Below are 19,001 nucleotides of genomic sequence, written 5' to 3'. Positions count from 1 at the left end.
TATCCCTATTTTCTCTTATTGATAATCATCATTTTAGTGACAAGCTGTTTTTAAATTTACAATTTAATCTATAATCGTGGTTAATAGCCACAACCGAATCTTTCTTTTGATCACCTGAATAATAGTTAGCAAGATTCATTTGAATTATTATTTGTACCAATCCCTGTGGAGACGATCTTTATACTATACCATCTTTGACTAGCGAAACACTAAATTTATAGTGTGTTTTGCGCTCGTCGCATAATTTATGTCAAATCATATCCAATCAATTTTAGCAACATAATCTAATGAAACAAGAATGCTCTCGGAATTTTTAGGCGTGGAAACATATTATCCCTTCGTAGAAGGATTGGCCGTGCATACGCTAGTTTCCATGACCAAAAAATAGGAGGGAACTCAACTAACTGGACAGTACAAAGACCATGTTCCGAATCGATTCCTTTACAAGTAAATGAATATGTTATTCTTTTTATTGTTGATAGTAAATTTGAAATTCTCCTTATGAAGTTTGATTTGTTATAGCCAAACAGAAGTTATATCATCTTAATGAGTCACCTTTTGGTTCAAGAAATAAAATAGCATGCACGCATTAAAAGACTTGTTGATGAGATGTTGAATGCAATCAAGACATCAAGATCCTAGGGGCACATCTAAAATTCTAATAATAAAAGGGGGGGGGGGCAAGGTGGGAATGTAAAATGTAAAGTTCTCATTTTAGAAGTCATGGAAGAGCATGAGAGAATCATCAAGATTCATTAGAGAAGATTCCAGAATAATGCAAACTTTTCTTAGGCGCATGTATTTGTTCCCCACTTCTCCTACCAGCTTATCTTTGGGCATCTGCAGAATCTGGCACAAGTAACACCAAACACTAAAGACATTAGTACATGTGGTGAATCCACTAATACTCCATGAAGAGGAAAGATAAATAACAACAATTCAATCCTCACTTCTCCTTTTTAAGTTCAATCTCATGTCATCATCATCATACAATAAAGGGGAAGGTAAATGCACAACATAAATAGAATAGATTGCCAGCTCATGCAACTAGGCTGATTTTGGCTGTCATTCCTTAGAGAGTAACTTTTTTTCGTATCTCCTTCTGACAAGAAAAAGAATGAAGGGGGGAAAAACCTTGCATAGATAGGTCAAGAATCTTTCTTTAACATGGCCCAAACAATAGGTGTAGCAAGCGAAGTGATGGTCATGACAATAGACATAGTAACAAACAAAATGAAAGAAAAATGTCAGCAACTTGACTTGAACAAGTAACCAAGCCAATGTGAATCCCTCTTCTCCCCCTCAGGATAGAACACTCGATTATATCTGAGAAATTGAATCCATATAACATTCTCACATTCTGTTAAACAAAACCAACAGATATTTTGGATTTATGGTCCAGAAAGAGTTGTATCTTGCACAATTATGCAGCCCAAGAGACCATTCCTTGGGAAAGCAATAACTGCACATGCACAAAGGTGTTAACACAACTAATGGCCTAATCTCTCCCTGATAAGGCATTACCTCAACTTTCTACAACCTATATGTTGAAATTTACTTTTAGTTACTGCAGAATTTTTTTAGCATAATAAGTTGCTTGTTTTCGGGATGAATTTAAATTTTATGAAGATTATGTTTTCAAGGCTATTTAAAGTCCATGTTTAATAAAAAAATTGAGAGACATTTTCAATCAATACTTTCAACCTTTTTGCTGCACCATCTTCTTAAAAAAACTAACAGTGGTGTCCAGAGACCATTGATCTTAATGGATCAGTGAGTTCATCGAAGAAAAATAGTTTTTCACCGTTTTTAACCCATGTCTAATTTCAATCGATTAGTAACTCATGAATTTTTAAACGCATGAGCATTGTGTTAACTCTTTTGCTTATTTTTAACGCTTGGGCTCTAATACCAATTTTCAAAATTTTAACTATATCTCTTTTAAAGCAGACCTATTTTCAACCAATACCTATTTTAACCTAATACAATATTTTATCCATATTTATTTTCAATCATGACAAACATACATATCTCTTTGAATGAAAATCATTATAGTTGGTCAGTGAAGATGAAGTCAAAAAGCAACTTAACAAAACGCATGCCTAATTCTCTTCTGTTTGAAAAGAAAGTTACACCGGTTACTTCCAATCAACAAAACAACGAAATTGTTACTGAAAAATAATTGAAGCATGTGATAGAAAAGGCAAGGAAATGGAGTTCGAGAAGATGAAAAAGTCACGTTACAAAAGTGTGCAAGTTCAAAAGCACTGAAAAAAATTTAGCACCAACCGCAAAGACAAAAATTGAGCAATATTTTTAGATTGTAGCAACTGACGTAGGGGAGAAGTGTTGAAATTTTCTTTCAGTTACTGCAATAAGTTTTTAGCAAAATAAATTGCTTAGTTTTAGGATGAATTTGAATTTTAAATTTCTATTGGGTTGTCCTCAAAAAAAGTTCTATTAGGTTGAATTAGTTTATTGTATTTTGGTTTTTTGAATTTTTATTATGCAGATTTTCTGCAAATTATGTTTTGAAGTTGACTATTTAAAACCCTCCTATGCTTCATAAAACTATTGAGAGACATTTTCAACCAATACTTTTAACCTTTTGTTGCACCATCCTTTAAAAAAATCAACAGCCAAATAGTGTATGTGGTTCTAAATTTTAATTAAGATTTCTCTAGATACTTTTACCCTATATCGACATGCATGTTTACATGACAGAATAGATGACTAATGATTTCCCCTGTCTGGAATAATATGCCCCGTCTACTAGATCTCAAACATAAATCAAACAGATAGCTTCATATTCCCTTTCTTGGTTAATCTTTCATCATGATTGAACGGAAACAAGAAATAACAAGTTCTTTTCCAGAATACCATTCTTGATGCACATAGGCCGATGGTTTCCTATTGTGTTTGAGAACTTAATCTGCCAGCAACAGGAAAAAGTGAAAGAACCACCACTATGTTGAAAGTAACAGAGTAGACAACTAATTCACACTCAAGTCTCAAGTGCCACTTGACGTGAGTGGTTCATGTCTCAAAGTAGAACTAGAAAGACTTATTTTGTTCCCTTTTGAATTCCTTTTTGGTTCGTGCCAGTCTGTAGGCTGACCAAATCATAGCAAATTGTTATGTCTGTCTTTGATGAGGTAATGGACCTAAAATGAAGATGAATGCAAATGCATACGGCTTCCGCAATCAAAAGATAACTAATTATTTGGTTCAGTAACATAGACATATCTACTCACCTATACTTGCAAAGTTAATGATGATAGAATATGACGCAAAACAAAAATAAACAAGCAATAGATACAAGTAAAAACTTGATAAGAGAGATCTGTAAACAAACCTCTTTTTCCTGCTCTTTCTCATGTGTTATTCTCAATCTCAAATTAAGGGCAGCATGGTACATTTCATCTAGAACATGTTCCCAAAGAGACTGCTTATTAATTTTCCACAGAATGAATTCTGATTGCTTTGCTGCACGTGTAATAACTTTCTGTAGAGAATGAGGAACATCATTAGTATGTACTACAAACTATGCTCAATGCAATCTTTATATATAATGTGTGTGTGTGTGTATGCATGTGAGCATTCGTGCGTGTATGTATACATATGTACAAAGATCAGAAGAAGAAAGCTTTCTTCTATGTAAGCCACAGTTGGAAAATAAACAATTTGGAGCTTATCATTTTACTTTGTATTTTGTCCCGCTTGACATATGTCCTGCAATCCTATTTAGGGCATTTCAAACGCCATCAACCTTCTATATCTAGACGGAAAAGCATATTAAAGCTTGACCATCTGTTTAGATCATAAAGCTTCATAGACTTAACAAATTATCTAATGTAGCACTCCTCCGTCGAAAAGGACAAGTAGTAGAAATTCATAGTTGCATAAGTAGGCATTTATGCTATCTTACGCACCTACTTATTGTATTCTACGGTGACATTTATTTGTGAGATTTATCTGAACTCTGATGCTTCATTATTGTCCGCATTACTTTTCTGCTTCATCGTGGATGGAGAGTTCAAAAGACAGTGAGAGAATTGCTGCTGAAAAAGGGATTTGACAAGTTAGTAGATTTCTGAAGTTTCTTTTTCTCGGACAATTTGAATTCCATTTCATTTTTTTATTTTAAATAGAGTAGTAATCTGCTCATAGAAAGAAACCCAGCAGGAGGAAACAAGCATTCTCCTAGCTAATGGTTGCCTATGTGGGTGCTAGTTTGTGGAAATATATAAGTAGTTTATGGCCTATCTTACAACAAAATATAAAGGTGGAGATTGGATACAGGAGCAAAACTTGATTCCTACACATGTATCAGGCTGGAGAAGAAAACTGATGGATAATGTTCCCCATTTATATAGTATTTCTACCAAAAAAAAAAAAATCTGTCCTATTGCAGAATGTAATTCAGAAGCAGCCTAGCAACCAAAATTCAGAAGGAACTTCAATGAGTGGGAAGTGCAAGATGCCTATAGACTACTCAATCTTCTAGAACCTATAACATTGGATGAAATCAGAATGGATTCAGATATGGAGGGCCAGTAGATATGAGAAATATTCTGTTAAAAGCTGCTACGAACTTCTTCAACAACAAACTGGTCAGTGGGAGGTAGCATGGCCTTGGAAGGTGCTTTGGAAGATCAAAACACATACAAAAGCTGCTGGTTTTGGGTGGATTACAGCCTTGAACAGATGTATTACTCAGGATATGCTACAAAAAATAGGATATAACTTATGCAGAAGGATTTTTTTCTGTAAGAAATTCAGGAATCTGTACACCGTTTATTCCTCCACAAACTGGACAGATATGGGGATCTCTTCCAAAATATCTATGGTGTGAAATGGGTAATGTCTAATAGTATTATAAGTCTGTTGGAAAGTGGCAGAGTCAACAGGTAAGCAAAGGGAGAAGAAGATATGGCCGACCATTCCTATATGAAATAAACAAAAGATGCTTTAAGATCAGAGGTACCACATTCCAATGTTAAAAAATAGATGCTTGCAAAATTTGTAATTTTGGTGAAAGGGAGTAATAGAAGACCTGGTTCAGTTTTTAGATTTCATGGATATGCAGGAGTTCAATATGTAATGCTATCCTATGTCTTGGTACTTTTCTGAAGTTCCTTAATAAAACTTACTTTACCTGATAAAAAAAAGAAAACATGCATTCTCCTTCTGTACTTCTGATGAATCAGAATGATCTCCACACTTGATTCTTGAGATTTTACGTTTGAACAGAATCATGTGTTCAAAATCAGTGGTAAATTTTCCTATTGAGGAGCTTAACAATTCACCCACTTTGCGTGCTTGGGTAGTTGTATTGGGTTAGAGAGTTCATGGTGTCCCAAGTCTCATCCAATCTTAAGCTAAAATTTGAGCCCAATTTTCAGTATGAATCTCTACTATGAAGCAGAAATAATTGTAATGAAGTTGTGCACAGTATCCAGAACTTCCTAAGGATATTTTCGTCTAACGTAATGATCTATTTGTTTCAGATTACTCTATGAATTTCAGGGTATGCCCCAAGTGTCCAGTAATTCACCATGGAATAGATCAGAGTTGGTCATGTTAATAATTAGCAAGAGATAAAATATAGTTTTGAGCACGTATCCGAAACAAACTTACCCTCCCTTCATATAAGCTTTAGCTATCCTCAGATACAGAAGCAAAGCCAAATGTCTTTTTGCTGCTTCCATAACATTGGCATAAGAGAACAAGAAAATCCACAGAATAGCTTCAAGATATGTTTTATTCTACTCTCAAGGTCTTCAATTTTAAGGACGCAATCAAATCAAGACATTTTATTCTACTACTACAATAGAAGACTGGAAACATATTACCTTCATCTCTAAGTAGTCATCTTTCCACAGCTTAAATAGAATCTTGACTGCGTCTTTCTTTTCAACAAATGTGGTATCTGAAATCTGGAGAAAAAAAACAGCATAGTAAGACTGCTATCATCTCATTTATCAACAAATTTAGCACCCAAAAAAACAAAACACTCTCTCACATAAACATTCCAGAAACTCACACACACTAGTGCACATTTCAACACTATTCTCATGTATGTGTACTTTCTCAGGAGCCTCTACAATGTGAGCAAGAATATCAATGGAAGTATGGAACAGGTGATATACCCTCTAATCTGATCTATCATATTATTTTGTTCTTAGCTTCAATTTCTTGAAGCACCTCTTCAACATTTGGGGACTAAATATTTTGATGGCCTTCTTTACCAAGCAATGCATATTGCTTGGTGAAGTGAGCTTGGCATTTTGATAATACACGAAGCAATTGAATAAAAAATAGGAGAATATCTGAAATGACGGTAATCAATTAGTGTTGATAGCAAATGTACAAACTAGTTTCAGAGAGAAAACTGAGCTATCTATGTTTTAATGATTACATTAAATCACTTTTCGTCCCTCAACAACATTAGCTGAACTTGATAATAGATTTCTTATGGACTATAAAGAAAGACGGAAGACAGCCCATGATAAACAAAATCTGTCATGTACAGAGCAGTGCGAAGCTCAAAATGTATTGAGCGCTTCGCCTCGCTTAATGTGTGCTTCAGTGTCGTCATCAAGGTTCTAAGACATACTTTTCCTTGCCAATGAAACTCTTCTAAAGAGATGACACTAAACAATTGATATTTCACTTTATCGTAATTATTTTTCAAATTCTTTGTTTATATATTTGTCATTCATGCTTATAAATTATTAGTCTTGGACTAAACATATATATTTGTATTTCTTTCTACCTTTGTGCCTTTTCTCATTAAATCTCACACTTCATTTGAGCTTTGCGCTCAAAGCCCCAATGGACCTTAGAGCTTTTTTGCATTTTTTGCTTTTGATAACACTGGTACAGGGCTGTCTCGTAGCCATCTATTTATTTAATTCTCTCATAATGGTTGTGGTTGAACCAGCTTGTGGGCAACTCAACTATTTCATTACATGCTATATTGCTAACCAGTAAAGGTACTGGGGGTAATTTGGTCCACCAAGGCTTAGGTAGATGGAAAAAAATCACCTTGCAAGTTTTTTGTCTCTACTGGGATTTGAACCTTGGTTTTCACTTACTTTATTGATTGATAGAATACACCCTTGGGTGCCTCCATTGCCATTTATGCAGGCAACAATTCGTAGAAATCTATTATGCCGTCAAATTAAGCAGCCTTTAAATTATCATACAATTCAACAAAGCTATGATACCTTATCCGTTTCAACAAGACGATCAGCTTTCGAGAGTAATCTGAACATCCTGTAGGCCTCCCTCCCATATCTTTTCAATACAATGGATTCCATCTGCAAGTTATAGCATGTAGAGATGATGTAATTCAGTTCTAGAACATTGAAAAGGTCATCGCTTGTCTATAAGTTTGTAACCAACCTCTTCAATGCGAGCCTGTTCAATAATGTTCTTCAAATCTGTGCACACATAACTGTCAGTTAAGTCATAGCGGGAAATCAAAAACTTGGATCCACAAGGATTTGAACTTTTCTTAAGAATATATTACAATGAAAGATCATGTGTTGATAGATATACATACCTACACTATAAGTTTCATCTATTTCCATCAATGGAGCTTCACATCCTAATTCAACAAGGGAAGCTCTGATACGTTCCAGGTCCATACCAAGACCACCTTCCCTCTTTATCACTTCATCATAAATAGCATTTATGGACTGAGGAACTGCAAATTATAAATATAATAACAAACACATTAAGAAAGGGAGAAAAGATACTAGAAATTCAAAAACAATGTTCTAACACTACAATGAAACAACTTAACATGAATCTGACATTCATAAACACAAATCACTCCGTTTCCCCAGAAACAAACCAAATGGAAATTTTTGGTACAATATCCGAAGCAAGTACAAAAATGTAAAAAACAATTTACTGCAGGCCGTTTTAATTCTCAACCAGAGACCTTATCTTGTAAAAAAAATCAACTACAGAGAAGTAAAGAAGTAAGCATGCCACTGTTATGCATGTCTCTAGAAAGGCCTATAAAGCTCAGGCTTCACCCCAGAAAGTTATCCATATACAACTGTACATGATTCAAGATGAATGTACCTTCACAAAGGACTCAAGGTGCTAAAAGCCTCAAAAGCAAGGCTGGAGATTAAATTGGTGGGCCATTTATTATGAAGAAAAATCGGTGGACTTTGTAACAGTACCTTTTGTCAAAAAAAAAATTGGTGGACTTTGTAAATGTGAAAATGTCAAGTCTATTTATGTCATGAAGATGGCTACACCTCATCTCAAACATATGCATATGTTTCATTTGTTATCATGAACCTGCCCCTAGTCGAGACATGAACATTATCATCCACTTTTTTTTGACAAATGCAAATTTTAGTTTCTATGTATCCATTGACAATATCAGCAAGAGGTCACAATCATGTTGAAAATTTGTTGACCAGTAATGAAATCCGCACTGACCTGAGTTATCGATTCTCAATTTAGTTTCAGAATGTCTACTCAACTCCAGGATCGCAGCAAGAACAATGGCAGCATCATTGTTGACACGTACTTTCACATTTGCAACACAAGCCTACAATGCATACAATTTTATGTAGCTGTGATTCCATAGCCAACCACTGTTTGAGATTCTCAGGAGATTTTAAATTCTAAGAAAAAGTCAGACGACCACAAGACAAAGTTGTCTAAACCATTTCTACTGTAATGGTAAAGGTTTCTGATTTTTGCTAAACAACTTGGCAAGTTAAGGAGAGACTTTCTCAGTGAAGTCAACAACCAGGACCACAAATCTCACCTCATCAAGTGGGAGAAGGTGACTCAACAAAAATATCAAGGAGGTCGTGGAATCAAGGATCTTGCAGCTCATAACAAAGGCATGACGATGAAGTGGCTTTGGAAATTCAACTTGGAGGATGCAGGGTTCTAAAAAGATGTTGTCATAGCAAAACATGGAGTGTTGAATCAATGGTGCACAAAGGCTTCTAGTCTCCCTCATGGAGTGGGTCTCTGGAAGGGTATTACAAATTGTGGACACCTTTGTTCAACAGACTTTTGAGGTCGGCAATGGCTCACTCTTAAGATTCTGGAAGGACAAATGGCTTGGAAGTACCACTCTTCAGGATGACTTTCCAAATTTGTGCACATATCTCAAGATCCCGATTCTCTAATTGCTGTTAACAGATAAGGGAACAACTGGGATCTGACATTCAGAAGAAACATGTATGATTGGAAAGTAAATGAGTTGTTAGATATTTTTGCAAGACCTTAGCAGTGTCATATCAATCACCAGGCAGTTGACAAGCTCAAGTGGGGGAATCTACACAGTAAAGGAAGGTTACCATCAGTTGTACTCTAGAAACCCCTTGATAGACAATTGACCCTGGAAGCTCATCTGGAGGTCCAAACTGCCTCCTAAGGTTATATGTTTCACTTGGACAACTTTATATGAGGCTTGTCTTCAGCCCCCAAGCAGATGCTATACGTGCAAAATGGAGGCTGAAACTAACAGGCATCTATTCCTTCACTGTGAGGTAGCCTCAGAGATCTGGAACATGTTTTTTTGCCTCTTTGGTCTCAGTTAAAGAAGCTTATGAGAGTTGGAGCCTATGGAGAGTTGACAAAGCCATCAAGAAGATCTGGAACATGGTGCCCACTTGTATATTTTGGTGTCTCTAGTTAGAAAGGAATAGGAAATGTTTTGATGGGGAGTCTTAACTCCTTCAAGTCTTTTGAAAGCAAGGTGTATTGCCAATTTGTTTAGCTGGTCCAATTTGGTTCCTGTTGTTAATGCAGCACATCTTTTGGATTTTATTAGCTATTAGTCCTGGCTTAGAGGATGTTTGGATTGTCTTATTTTAAGTACATTTTGGCTTTTAAGCTCTTTTATTTTTGAAGGTGTTTGGAAAAGACAAAAAAATGCTTTTAAGCACTTACTTTTAGGCCAAAAAAGTACAAAAATGAGCTAAAAGCCAAAAGTTGGGTATGACCAACTTATGGCTTTTAGCTTTAAGCTCATAAACTACTTTAAAAAGTCAATTCAAACACCCCCTTAGTTTCTTTTTGTACAGCGAGCCAGTCATTTTTTGTAAGCTCAAATACCACATCTTGTAATTTTTGCATCTTCTTGATGCCTTTATTAATACCACTTATTTCATCAAATAAAAAAGTTGAGAGACCAACCTTGTGTCTCAAGCGGCGAATGAATTCTTCAAAATTGGCACGCCAAAGTACTTTATTTTCATCTGTATCCTGCAGTTCTGTGTTTGACTCCAAATTATCTTGCTTCCGCTAAAATCAGAACATAATAGATCAGCTGACTTTCAAAATTGTTATCTTCAATGAAAAGGTCATACCAACCTTCATGCCACATGTCACATCAGTAGTCTTTTTGTCAGTTTTTTCCACAGAATCATTCCAGATGTCTTCAACTAAGAATCTCAAGGATTCCATTGGAGCTGCTGCTGCTAAGGCTCGTTGTTCCATGGTTTGTGCTTGAATCTGTTTTCGTCGGTAAATAATAAACTCAAGACCATGAACAGTTAAATACTAACTTAAAAAACTGCAGCTTTTTCTGCACTATATTTTCTTATCAGGAATATTTTATAGACCAGGGATGCTTATGCTCTCATCCACCTTCCTCACCCCAAACAACCTATAGGTAGCACTATTCTTCTTGTTAGCAAATGAAGCAGCATCTCTTTGACTGAGCATGGAGTTTAAGATATTCCTTTTTGACTTATGTATTATATTAGTGGCAATGTAAGAACTATTAAAGTAGTTCTGACCCAAAAATAAAGTAGTTGAAAATTAATTTGACAGAGGAAATATCACTTCAAAGTTCAGAACTGAAGTTAATGGATTGAATTCTAGGAAGTTGTTTAAGTTGGATAGAAATGGAATTGAGTTGAAACATTATGGAACGACCACAAAAATGGAAAGAGTGACATATAATTAAAACAGATGGAGTAATTGTTTTACATTGTCAATTCTGTCTCCTATCTTATTTTCATGTTTAATGCCATTTCTATGATAGCAAAATAATGCATGTACTCCCGTCTTCAAACGATAAATGGAAGTACGCTGTTACTGGTTAATAGAAGAATGGAGAAGTATTCCGTTGCTCATAGAAAATTTCTATCACATCTACTTGTTGTTTATGATTAACAGTACTAAAGCACATGCTAAATTAAATAGTACTTCAGCTTAAGAAAGAAAGCCAAGATCACACAGATTTCTAGAGTAAAATGAAGAATGCAGCAGAAAACCAACATCACATGGAGTCATCAAGGTCACTGGTATAATCTAAAGTGAAACCTTTTGATGGGAAAGAAAATTGAACAGAAGTAATCATATTATAAACTTGACATCAGAGTACCTTGGTAGATTTAGCACCTCGTTTCTTTGCAGTAGTTTCCTCTGCAGAAGGTGGTTCAAGAAATGGTTCAGGGGCAGGACAGCGTTCCACAAATCTAGCGTTAACAAGGCTGTTGAAGCTATCTCGTGCAGAATCAGCGCTAGAATCTCCTGGACAATGACAAGGAACTCTTAAAGATGTTTAGCAGGTGCAGCCTAGGCTTTTAGAAGATTGACAACCCAAGTTTTGTTGCTTCAGGTACAAGTAGCTATAATCAAGAAACAAATAAAGATGCAAGTTGAGGTTATGAAACAGATCAGGAAAGCTTGTGTTTGAATTTTGCAATCAACTTTGGGAGATGATAGCTCAAGAATTGCTTTACATATGCACCTAAGGATATAGTCTAGTGATCAAGAAGTGGGTCCAGAACCATGAGGTCTTAGGTTAAATACCAACAGAGGCAAAACCATTAGGTGATTTCTTCCCATCTGTCTAAGCCTTGGCGGACAGAGTTACCTGAATACTTTGAGCTAGTGGAAGTAGCAGGTACTACGTGAAATTAGACGTGGAAAATTAGTCGAGATGCGTGCAAGCTAGCCTAGACACCACATTGGCCAAAAAATTGCTTTACATGTGAAGAACATAGATGCTTTCTTGAGGCTAGACACCTTGATGTATTTAACGCTGTAGAACATTTTGAGGCCTTTCTTTCATCCTCCCTCCTTTTCTTTGTTTGCCTTATTTCGATTTTCAGTTTTGCAAGAGAAAAGGTTGCAGGGGCTGTTCAAGCAAGGAACCTTTAACCCCAAAAACTGGAAAAAAGTAAGGAAGAGAGGAACTCCAGTACAATTGGTAGTAATAAGTATAACATTTTTTATACACTTGCCTTTATATTGATGGACTAAGTAATACTAGTTTTTTGCTTCAAAACCAAAGACAGGAACATAAAAAAAATGGCATGTATATGTAGTACTAGGAAGTGCCAATAATTTTGTACACTTGCAGCTCCTTTTATTGAGTAGTTAAGTAATGCTTTTGTGTAATTCTGTCTTTATGCATGAAGAAAAAGTGATTTGTGTAAGCGCTTTAAGATTATTATTTTTTTGATAACCGTGGTGTTTGGGCCAGATTTTTGGGCACCTCGACTAACTCCAAGGGATAACTGCCACCTCCCACTGGCAGCAGTTACCAGAGTTGCTCTGTGCACCAAGGCTAGGATATATGAGAAGAAATCACCTAGTGTTTTTGTCTCTACTAGGATTTGAAACTGAGACCTCATGGTTCTCAACCCACTTCATTGACCATTAGGCCACATCCTTGGGTGATGTTGTGTATCTTTTTTCTGCCTTTTAAAATATTAGAAACAAGAAGTATGTTCATATATTGTCTATCATCTTCACTTAAAACCCTTTTCCAAGGAAGCGATTTTTTATCTTTTAAAATCAGTAAATACCTTCTTCTTGTAGTTTCTTATTTAGAAAACAGAAGCAAACACAAATGAAAAGCCAAAATAGAACTCAAACTCGCATATCACACTAATTAGCAATGATGATAGTAAACCATAATCATAGTTTACCAGACAATTCGCAAAGAACTATAAGACAATACACAAGGAACTACAGAAAGGATATTGTTTCACCTTGTTTCGAAGCCTGCTTGTATCTATCTATAATTTGGCTGAGTGAAAGCCTACCATGCTGAAGCAACCCTTCAAAAATCTCTTCACACTAGAAACACAAACACATTCACTACCATTACCATAAAATAAAAAATAATCAGTTCGATGATAGGGTAACAAATATTCTAACTAGAGAAACCAATATAACTCACCTCTTTTCCCAGCTCCTCAGACACAATCTCTATAAACTTAGGGAATCTCAATTTATGTATTATGTTGTCAAATAGTGCCATGTATTGTGTAATAACTTTTGGTCCCTCCCCAAATCCACCTAAATGGCAATACATCAGACAATAAGAAACTGCTCACTATATATCCTCAAATTGAATAGCTAATTGCAATATGAGAAAAAGTTCTTGTAGCATTAGTGTTAGTACCTTGTTGTTGCACTGCGAAAGCTTGAACACAACTGTGATGAATAAGCACAAGCAAACAGTTCCTAACATTCTCTCTGCTAAGCTCTGTGAAACTTACAACCTGAGCTAAAGATAGTGTTCCTCTTCGCAACAGACAGTCGCAAACCTTCTGCAAAAATTATCAGAAGATGAATTAGGAAAAAGGGGATCAACTACATCTACATGGTTTCTGCATAAGAGATAATAAAACCCCAAAAGAAAGAACAACTATCACTACCCTCCAACTCAATTAAACTAGTTGGGCTGGCTATACGAATCATATATATCTATTCCATTCTACTTGGGTCCGTTTCGTTCCAATATCAATAATCTGCTAAGTTATAAACCCCCAAAGGAAAAAAAGGAAAAAATAAAAACTGCTTCTCCTCAATCCCATGCTATATCCAATCTTCTCACCCCCAAGAAGAAGAAAAATTAAAACTTTGAAATCTTTAGACATAGGTTTTGGGTTTCTAGTCTATAGTTGTCTATGCAAGAATTGATACGTATGAATTTAGGCGATAGGAGTAAAAGGCGGAGAGAATTACAGCATTAAGATCGCCGAAGTAAGAAGAGATGAGATAAACAGCGAGCTTGATGCCGTGCGGCGAAACCATTGTGGTACTCTGCTTTCTCTCTTTCACAGTACTGACCGATAGGGAGAGGGAGAGGGAGAGGGAGAGGGACCGAAGTAAAGGAGGCGGGAACAAGTCAGGGTTGAAGGTAAGAATAAGTTAGATAGAAATATAGGGTATTGGTAACATCAGGGGTCCATAGCTCAGTGGTAGAGCATTTGACTGCAGATCAAGAGGTCACCGGTTCGAACCCGGTTGGGCCCTTTTTAATGTCTGCTTTTATCTTTTTCTAGTTTACATGCTAAGTTTGTGTTATACAGAGTTTTAATATCATTAAGATGTATTTTTATGTGGATAATATTCACCATTGCTTTATAAAGAATTACCAACCACCATCCAAACATCTCTGTCATCATGACTACAGTCATTGGTAACCACTATTGTCAGTTGCTACCATATTTACCTCCTTCGTCATTATAATTATATTCATTACCACTATCATTTGTCTTTTTATCCTCCACCCTCACTACAATCAATTTTTTTCACCATCATAACTAGCATTGCCGCCAACTATCACCATACAGTTTTTGGTCACCACCACCTCCATCATTATTATTAGCCACCATCATCATCGTGGTCAATTTTTACTACCAACCATCTCTGTCATCACAACTAGCACTGCCGCCGACCACCACAAACATATTATCAACCACCACTTACTAACACATCAACCAACTTCATCATTACAACCACCAATACCACTGTCAAACGTCACCATTATGACAGTCACCATAACACCAATCACCTCCACGATCACAATTATCACCACCACCATTACTAGCCACTGACAATAACTATGATCATCATCACCACCATTACAAACTGTCTCCACCATCACTAGCAAGCATAAGTATTTTATTTTTTTAATTAAATAGTGATTTTATTTTATTATTATTTTTAATATTTAATTATTTTTTATTTGAATTATATATTTATTATGTACATTCAAATGTTGAAAAACAATCAGTCTGAGTCATTCAGTGTTCAGATCTAGAGACAATATTTTAATCATTCGAATGTGCATTCAGATTCAGACGTCTAAATCTTAATGAGAACAAATGTGTCCTAAGTCATGATTCCAAATAGTGTTGAAAATATAGGGTTCTAGTTTGGGTTGATCAAAATCGAACCACCCCCGATAGATTGAATTGAAAAAAATATTATTGATTTACAGGGAACGGGTTACCTACTCTTAACGGGCAAAGCGAGCCCCTTTATTCTGAATTAAAGAATTAGGAATCAATCAAATCTCCCCACTCGCTTTATATCTCCGACACACAAGGAAGGACGCGGTGGGAAGGAAGCAGCCCTAGCCTCTGTCCGGCCGATCATTCCGCTGGCATCTCGCCTCCAAGCTCATTGCGAGCTCACAGTAATGAAACCCCCTAAATAGGAAATAGGAAGAGGGCCCTTAGGAGAGAGACGGAAGATCTTAAGAAATGGAGCCCGGGTCAGTTTCCCCCTGGACGGCCGTTCCGCTCTTCGGGACTTTCTTTATTCTTTTTTCGTTAAAACAAATACAACTGAAAAAGACTGCTAGAAAAAAAAAAGAAAGCTGAAATCAAAAAGAAAGAAGAGAAATTGGGTCATCTTTCCCGAGAGAGGCCGCCTTCTCTCAGGCCAGCAGTCTTCTACTTCTAGTCGACTGCTCTATGACGGGCTTCCTCAGAGGTTTAGTCAGCTATTGTCCTATTTTCTTTTTTCTTCTCGATTTAACGGTTCGATAACGATTTTAATTTTATCTTTTATTTGGTCATAAATTTCATAATGATTTATAATTTTTTTAACGGGTTAATAGATAATTCGATAATAGTTGAGAATAAATCTTGTAGGTTCATTATGTTTTACTACTAAGGTTGTGCAAATAATACAAAAATTAGTTGGTTCTTTTTGTATCAAATGTTATGCTTGTTATTTTCTACTCGCAATTAATCTTTCTAATATTGTGTGCACTGTGTTGTTAATATGTTTTCTAAACTAGTAAATCATATTCAATTGAATGAAATTTGACTTTTAGGCCCAAATTTCTTAAGGCCTATTTGGGAAGATACATTGGTAATTGAATTTGGTCTAATTTGGTGTAATTACACTGTTTTATATATTTGATTGGTCATGTAATTTCTTGATCAACAGATAATTGGATATGCTTGGCAAGGATAATATACTCTCAAATTCACATGGGGGAGGAGGGGGGGGGGGGGGGGCGTTAGTAATTACATAGTGTAATTACAAGTTGGTTACTTTTTAATTTCTTTCTTTTATTTCTATTTTTATTTTTTCAGTTTTGTCTTATTTTTATTTTTACTATTTTAAATTCTTTTTAATTTTTATTATTCTAATATTTTCTAAAAAATATTTTTATTATTTTATATTATATATATTTAATTTCTTTCTCATTCTCAACCTTTATTTCATGTGATTCCATGCAATTTTTCATATTATCTAATTTTTATTTTACGTTTATTTTTTCATCAATATAATTTTGTTGGTATTCTAATTTTTAAATTAAAGTAGAATTCATTATTGAAATGAGGTTATAGACTTATAATTTTTATTTTTTTAAAATCATATTTATATACGTTATGTTGAAATTTGACATAAGAGTAGTTTTGAATTTAGAACTTATGTTATATTTTCAGTTTCATTTATTTTAGGAGTATTGACTTGATATTTCACATTGCAAGCTATTTTTTTAGTTAGACTTGATAGATTATCTTTTTGTCAAATGTTCTAATAATTTTATGACATTATATTTATAATATTAATCTTTTTGTCCAACATGCATTTGATGATGTTCATAGAAATTTTGAACTTCTAATTTTTATAATTAATTTAATTGAAATATGTTAATTAAAAAAATATAAATTAATTATTTTATAATATTAGTTAAGAACATTATTTATTAATTAATATTTTTTCAAAATAAAATATATATCTTAAATATTTAATTTAATATCATTTATAAAGGCTTTTATTTTTCTAATATAAATTTTTAATTTTAGATAATTAACTTTTATTTTTAAAATTTAATATAACCTTATGATTACACTTGTGCAACAAAACACTAACTTGTAATTACATTGTGACAAACAAATAGATCATCGTAATTACTAGATTGTATAATTACTAGACTGGTAATTACTATCCTAGCAATTACACCAATTTTAATTACCAGGTGGCTTTGCAAACATACCCTTAATAATTTTTGGAATACCCTATTAGATTCCGCTTATCACATTGTCTGTAAGTGATTTTCAATAAAGAAAATTTTTCATGTGTAATCTTAATAGTTAATCCAATAACCAAATCGATAATGATCGATAACCAATTAACCAGTAGCCAATTAATCATTATTTTAATAATTCTATAACGATTTAGCATATCTACAAATGGATAACAAATAGGTCAAACAGATAAACTTCAAAATTGAAACGAACTGATTGATAGACAATCCTAGTTCCGATAAAATCAAGGGTCCATACCTTAGTGGTGGAGCATTTGACCGGAGATCAATAGGTCAGCAGTTCAAACTCAATTGGGCCTTTTTTTAATGTTCATTTTTTTCCTTTTTTGATTTTGCACACTAAACTTGTGTTTGGAATGCCTTATGAAATCATGATTCCAAATCATCATTGAAAATATGGTGGTTTGGTAATATCAAGGGTCCATAGCTTAGTGGTAGAGCATTTGACCTCAGATCAAAAGGTCATCAATCGATCCTGGTTGGATCCTTTTTAATATTAATTTATTTTTTTTGGGAAATTTACATAAATATACTATATTAAAACATTATTTATTATTTATAGCAATAATATTTTTTTCACTAGACACTTATAATATAGTTTTAATATAATTTTAATACATATTATCGAAAATAATTTATAAAAATTATATAATACAAGTTTTATTCATGGATAATATATTTATCACACACTTTAATACACTTATAATATACTGTGACAATTTCTTATCAAACAATCATAATATATTTTAAAATATTTATAATACATTTATATTGCATACATAATTCACTTTTAATACATGACAGATATATCATAATATTATTATGTATTGCTATAGATGGTAATAAATAAAAAATATCGCTAAAATTAGTAATTATTTAAAAAAGTGTTGACTCGGGTAATTTTTCCTTTTCCTTTTTGATTTGCACACTAAGTTTGTGCTTGGACATGTGATATGAGGTCATTATTCCAAATCAGCATTGGACATGTGATTTGGGATCATGATTTCAAATTTCAAATTCTCAAACAGAAAAAAACATGATTTAAAATACCAAATCATAATTCAATCATGATTAGAGTCGTACGCGATTGAATTTCATCCTTTCCCTCGATCCATATATAGTGAATATTTAGACTGAAATAATATATTAAATTTAGCTTTTGGTAGAATTAATCAAACAATTTAAGTTATTAGTATTTGTACTTAAATTTAAATTATCATTTAAATATAATTTCTTATTAATCTTTTTCCCCCTTTACAAATATAATAACAATATACTAACATATTAATTGTAATTTTACCAGCTAAGTTTTGGGAAAGTAGTGTATATACAATCATACTCCTCCTTTACTATTTTTCAATGGACCCTACCCAATATTCACTTTACAAATCCAATTCAAAATTCTATATTGAATTTAGTTGCATTCAAGTTTAATATATGTAATTAGACTAATAATTCATCTAGTTTTATCATATATATATATATCGCAGAATAAAAAATAGAAAAACTAACATTAAAAAAGGGCTCAATTGGGTGTGTAATTAGACTTATAATTCATGTAGTTCAATCGCTCACCACCCCACCATCCCTAATTACTTCTCAATGGTATAGTGAAAGTAGGCCACTTGTACAAATAAATATGAGATGTCAAGATTATTTTCCTTGTTATTTCTATAAATATTATTTA

General features: G+C 34.0%; 1 protein-coding gene and 1 non-coding gene across 4 annotated transcripts; one reads left to right on the top strand and one right to left on the bottom strand.

The window, feature by feature from the left end:
• Positions 1-556: 556 nt before the first annotated feature.
• LOC129901009 (uncharacterized) lies at positions 557-14,129 on the bottom strand. Of its 3 annotated transcripts, none has more exons than XM_055976113.1 (14): positions 13,984-14,124; positions 13,418-13,565; positions 13,193-13,311; positions 13,002-13,089; positions 11,384-11,529; positions 10,366-10,506; positions 10,189-10,296; positions 8,470-8,581; positions 7,571-7,714; positions 7,411-7,448; positions 7,233-7,325; positions 5,856-5,939; positions 3,356-3,505; positions 557-849 (listed from the first exon to the last, which is right to left on the bottom strand). In XM_055976113.1, exons 1-14 carry the CDS (start codon positions 14,050-14,052, stop codon positions 715-717), a joined length of 1,575 nt encoding a protein of 524 aa, XP_055832088.1. In that variant the 5' UTR covers positions 14,053-14,124; the 3' UTR covers positions 557-714. The 3 variants fall into 3 exon arrangements, with proteins under 3 accessions (XP_055832088.1, XP_055832087.1, XP_055832089.1); XM_055976112.1 differs by having other exon boundaries at positions 11,384-11,532; positions 13,984-14,123; XM_055976114.1 differs by lacking the exon at positions 557-849 and adding an exon at positions 3,933-4,061 and having other exon boundaries at positions 3,409-3,505; positions 11,384-11,532; positions 13,984-14,129.
• A 73-nt stretch (positions 14,130-14,202) lies between these two features.
• On the top strand, positions 14,203-14,274 carry TRNAC-GCA (transfer RNA cysteine (anticodon GCA)). Its single transcript has one exon. It is a non-coding gene; the product is annotated as a tRNA-Cys (tRNA).
• Positions 14,275-19,001: the final 4,727 nt, after the last annotated feature.

The sequence above is a fragment of the Solanum dulcamara genome, chromosome 8, assembly GCF_947179165.1.
Source record: "Solanum dulcamara chromosome 8, daSolDulc1.2, whole genome shotgun sequence".
Classification (NCBI taxonomy): Eukaryota; Viridiplantae; Streptophyta; class Magnoliopsida; order Solanales; family Solanaceae; genus Solanum; species Solanum dulcamara.
This window is presented reverse-complemented; position numbering and strand designations above follow the sequence as displayed.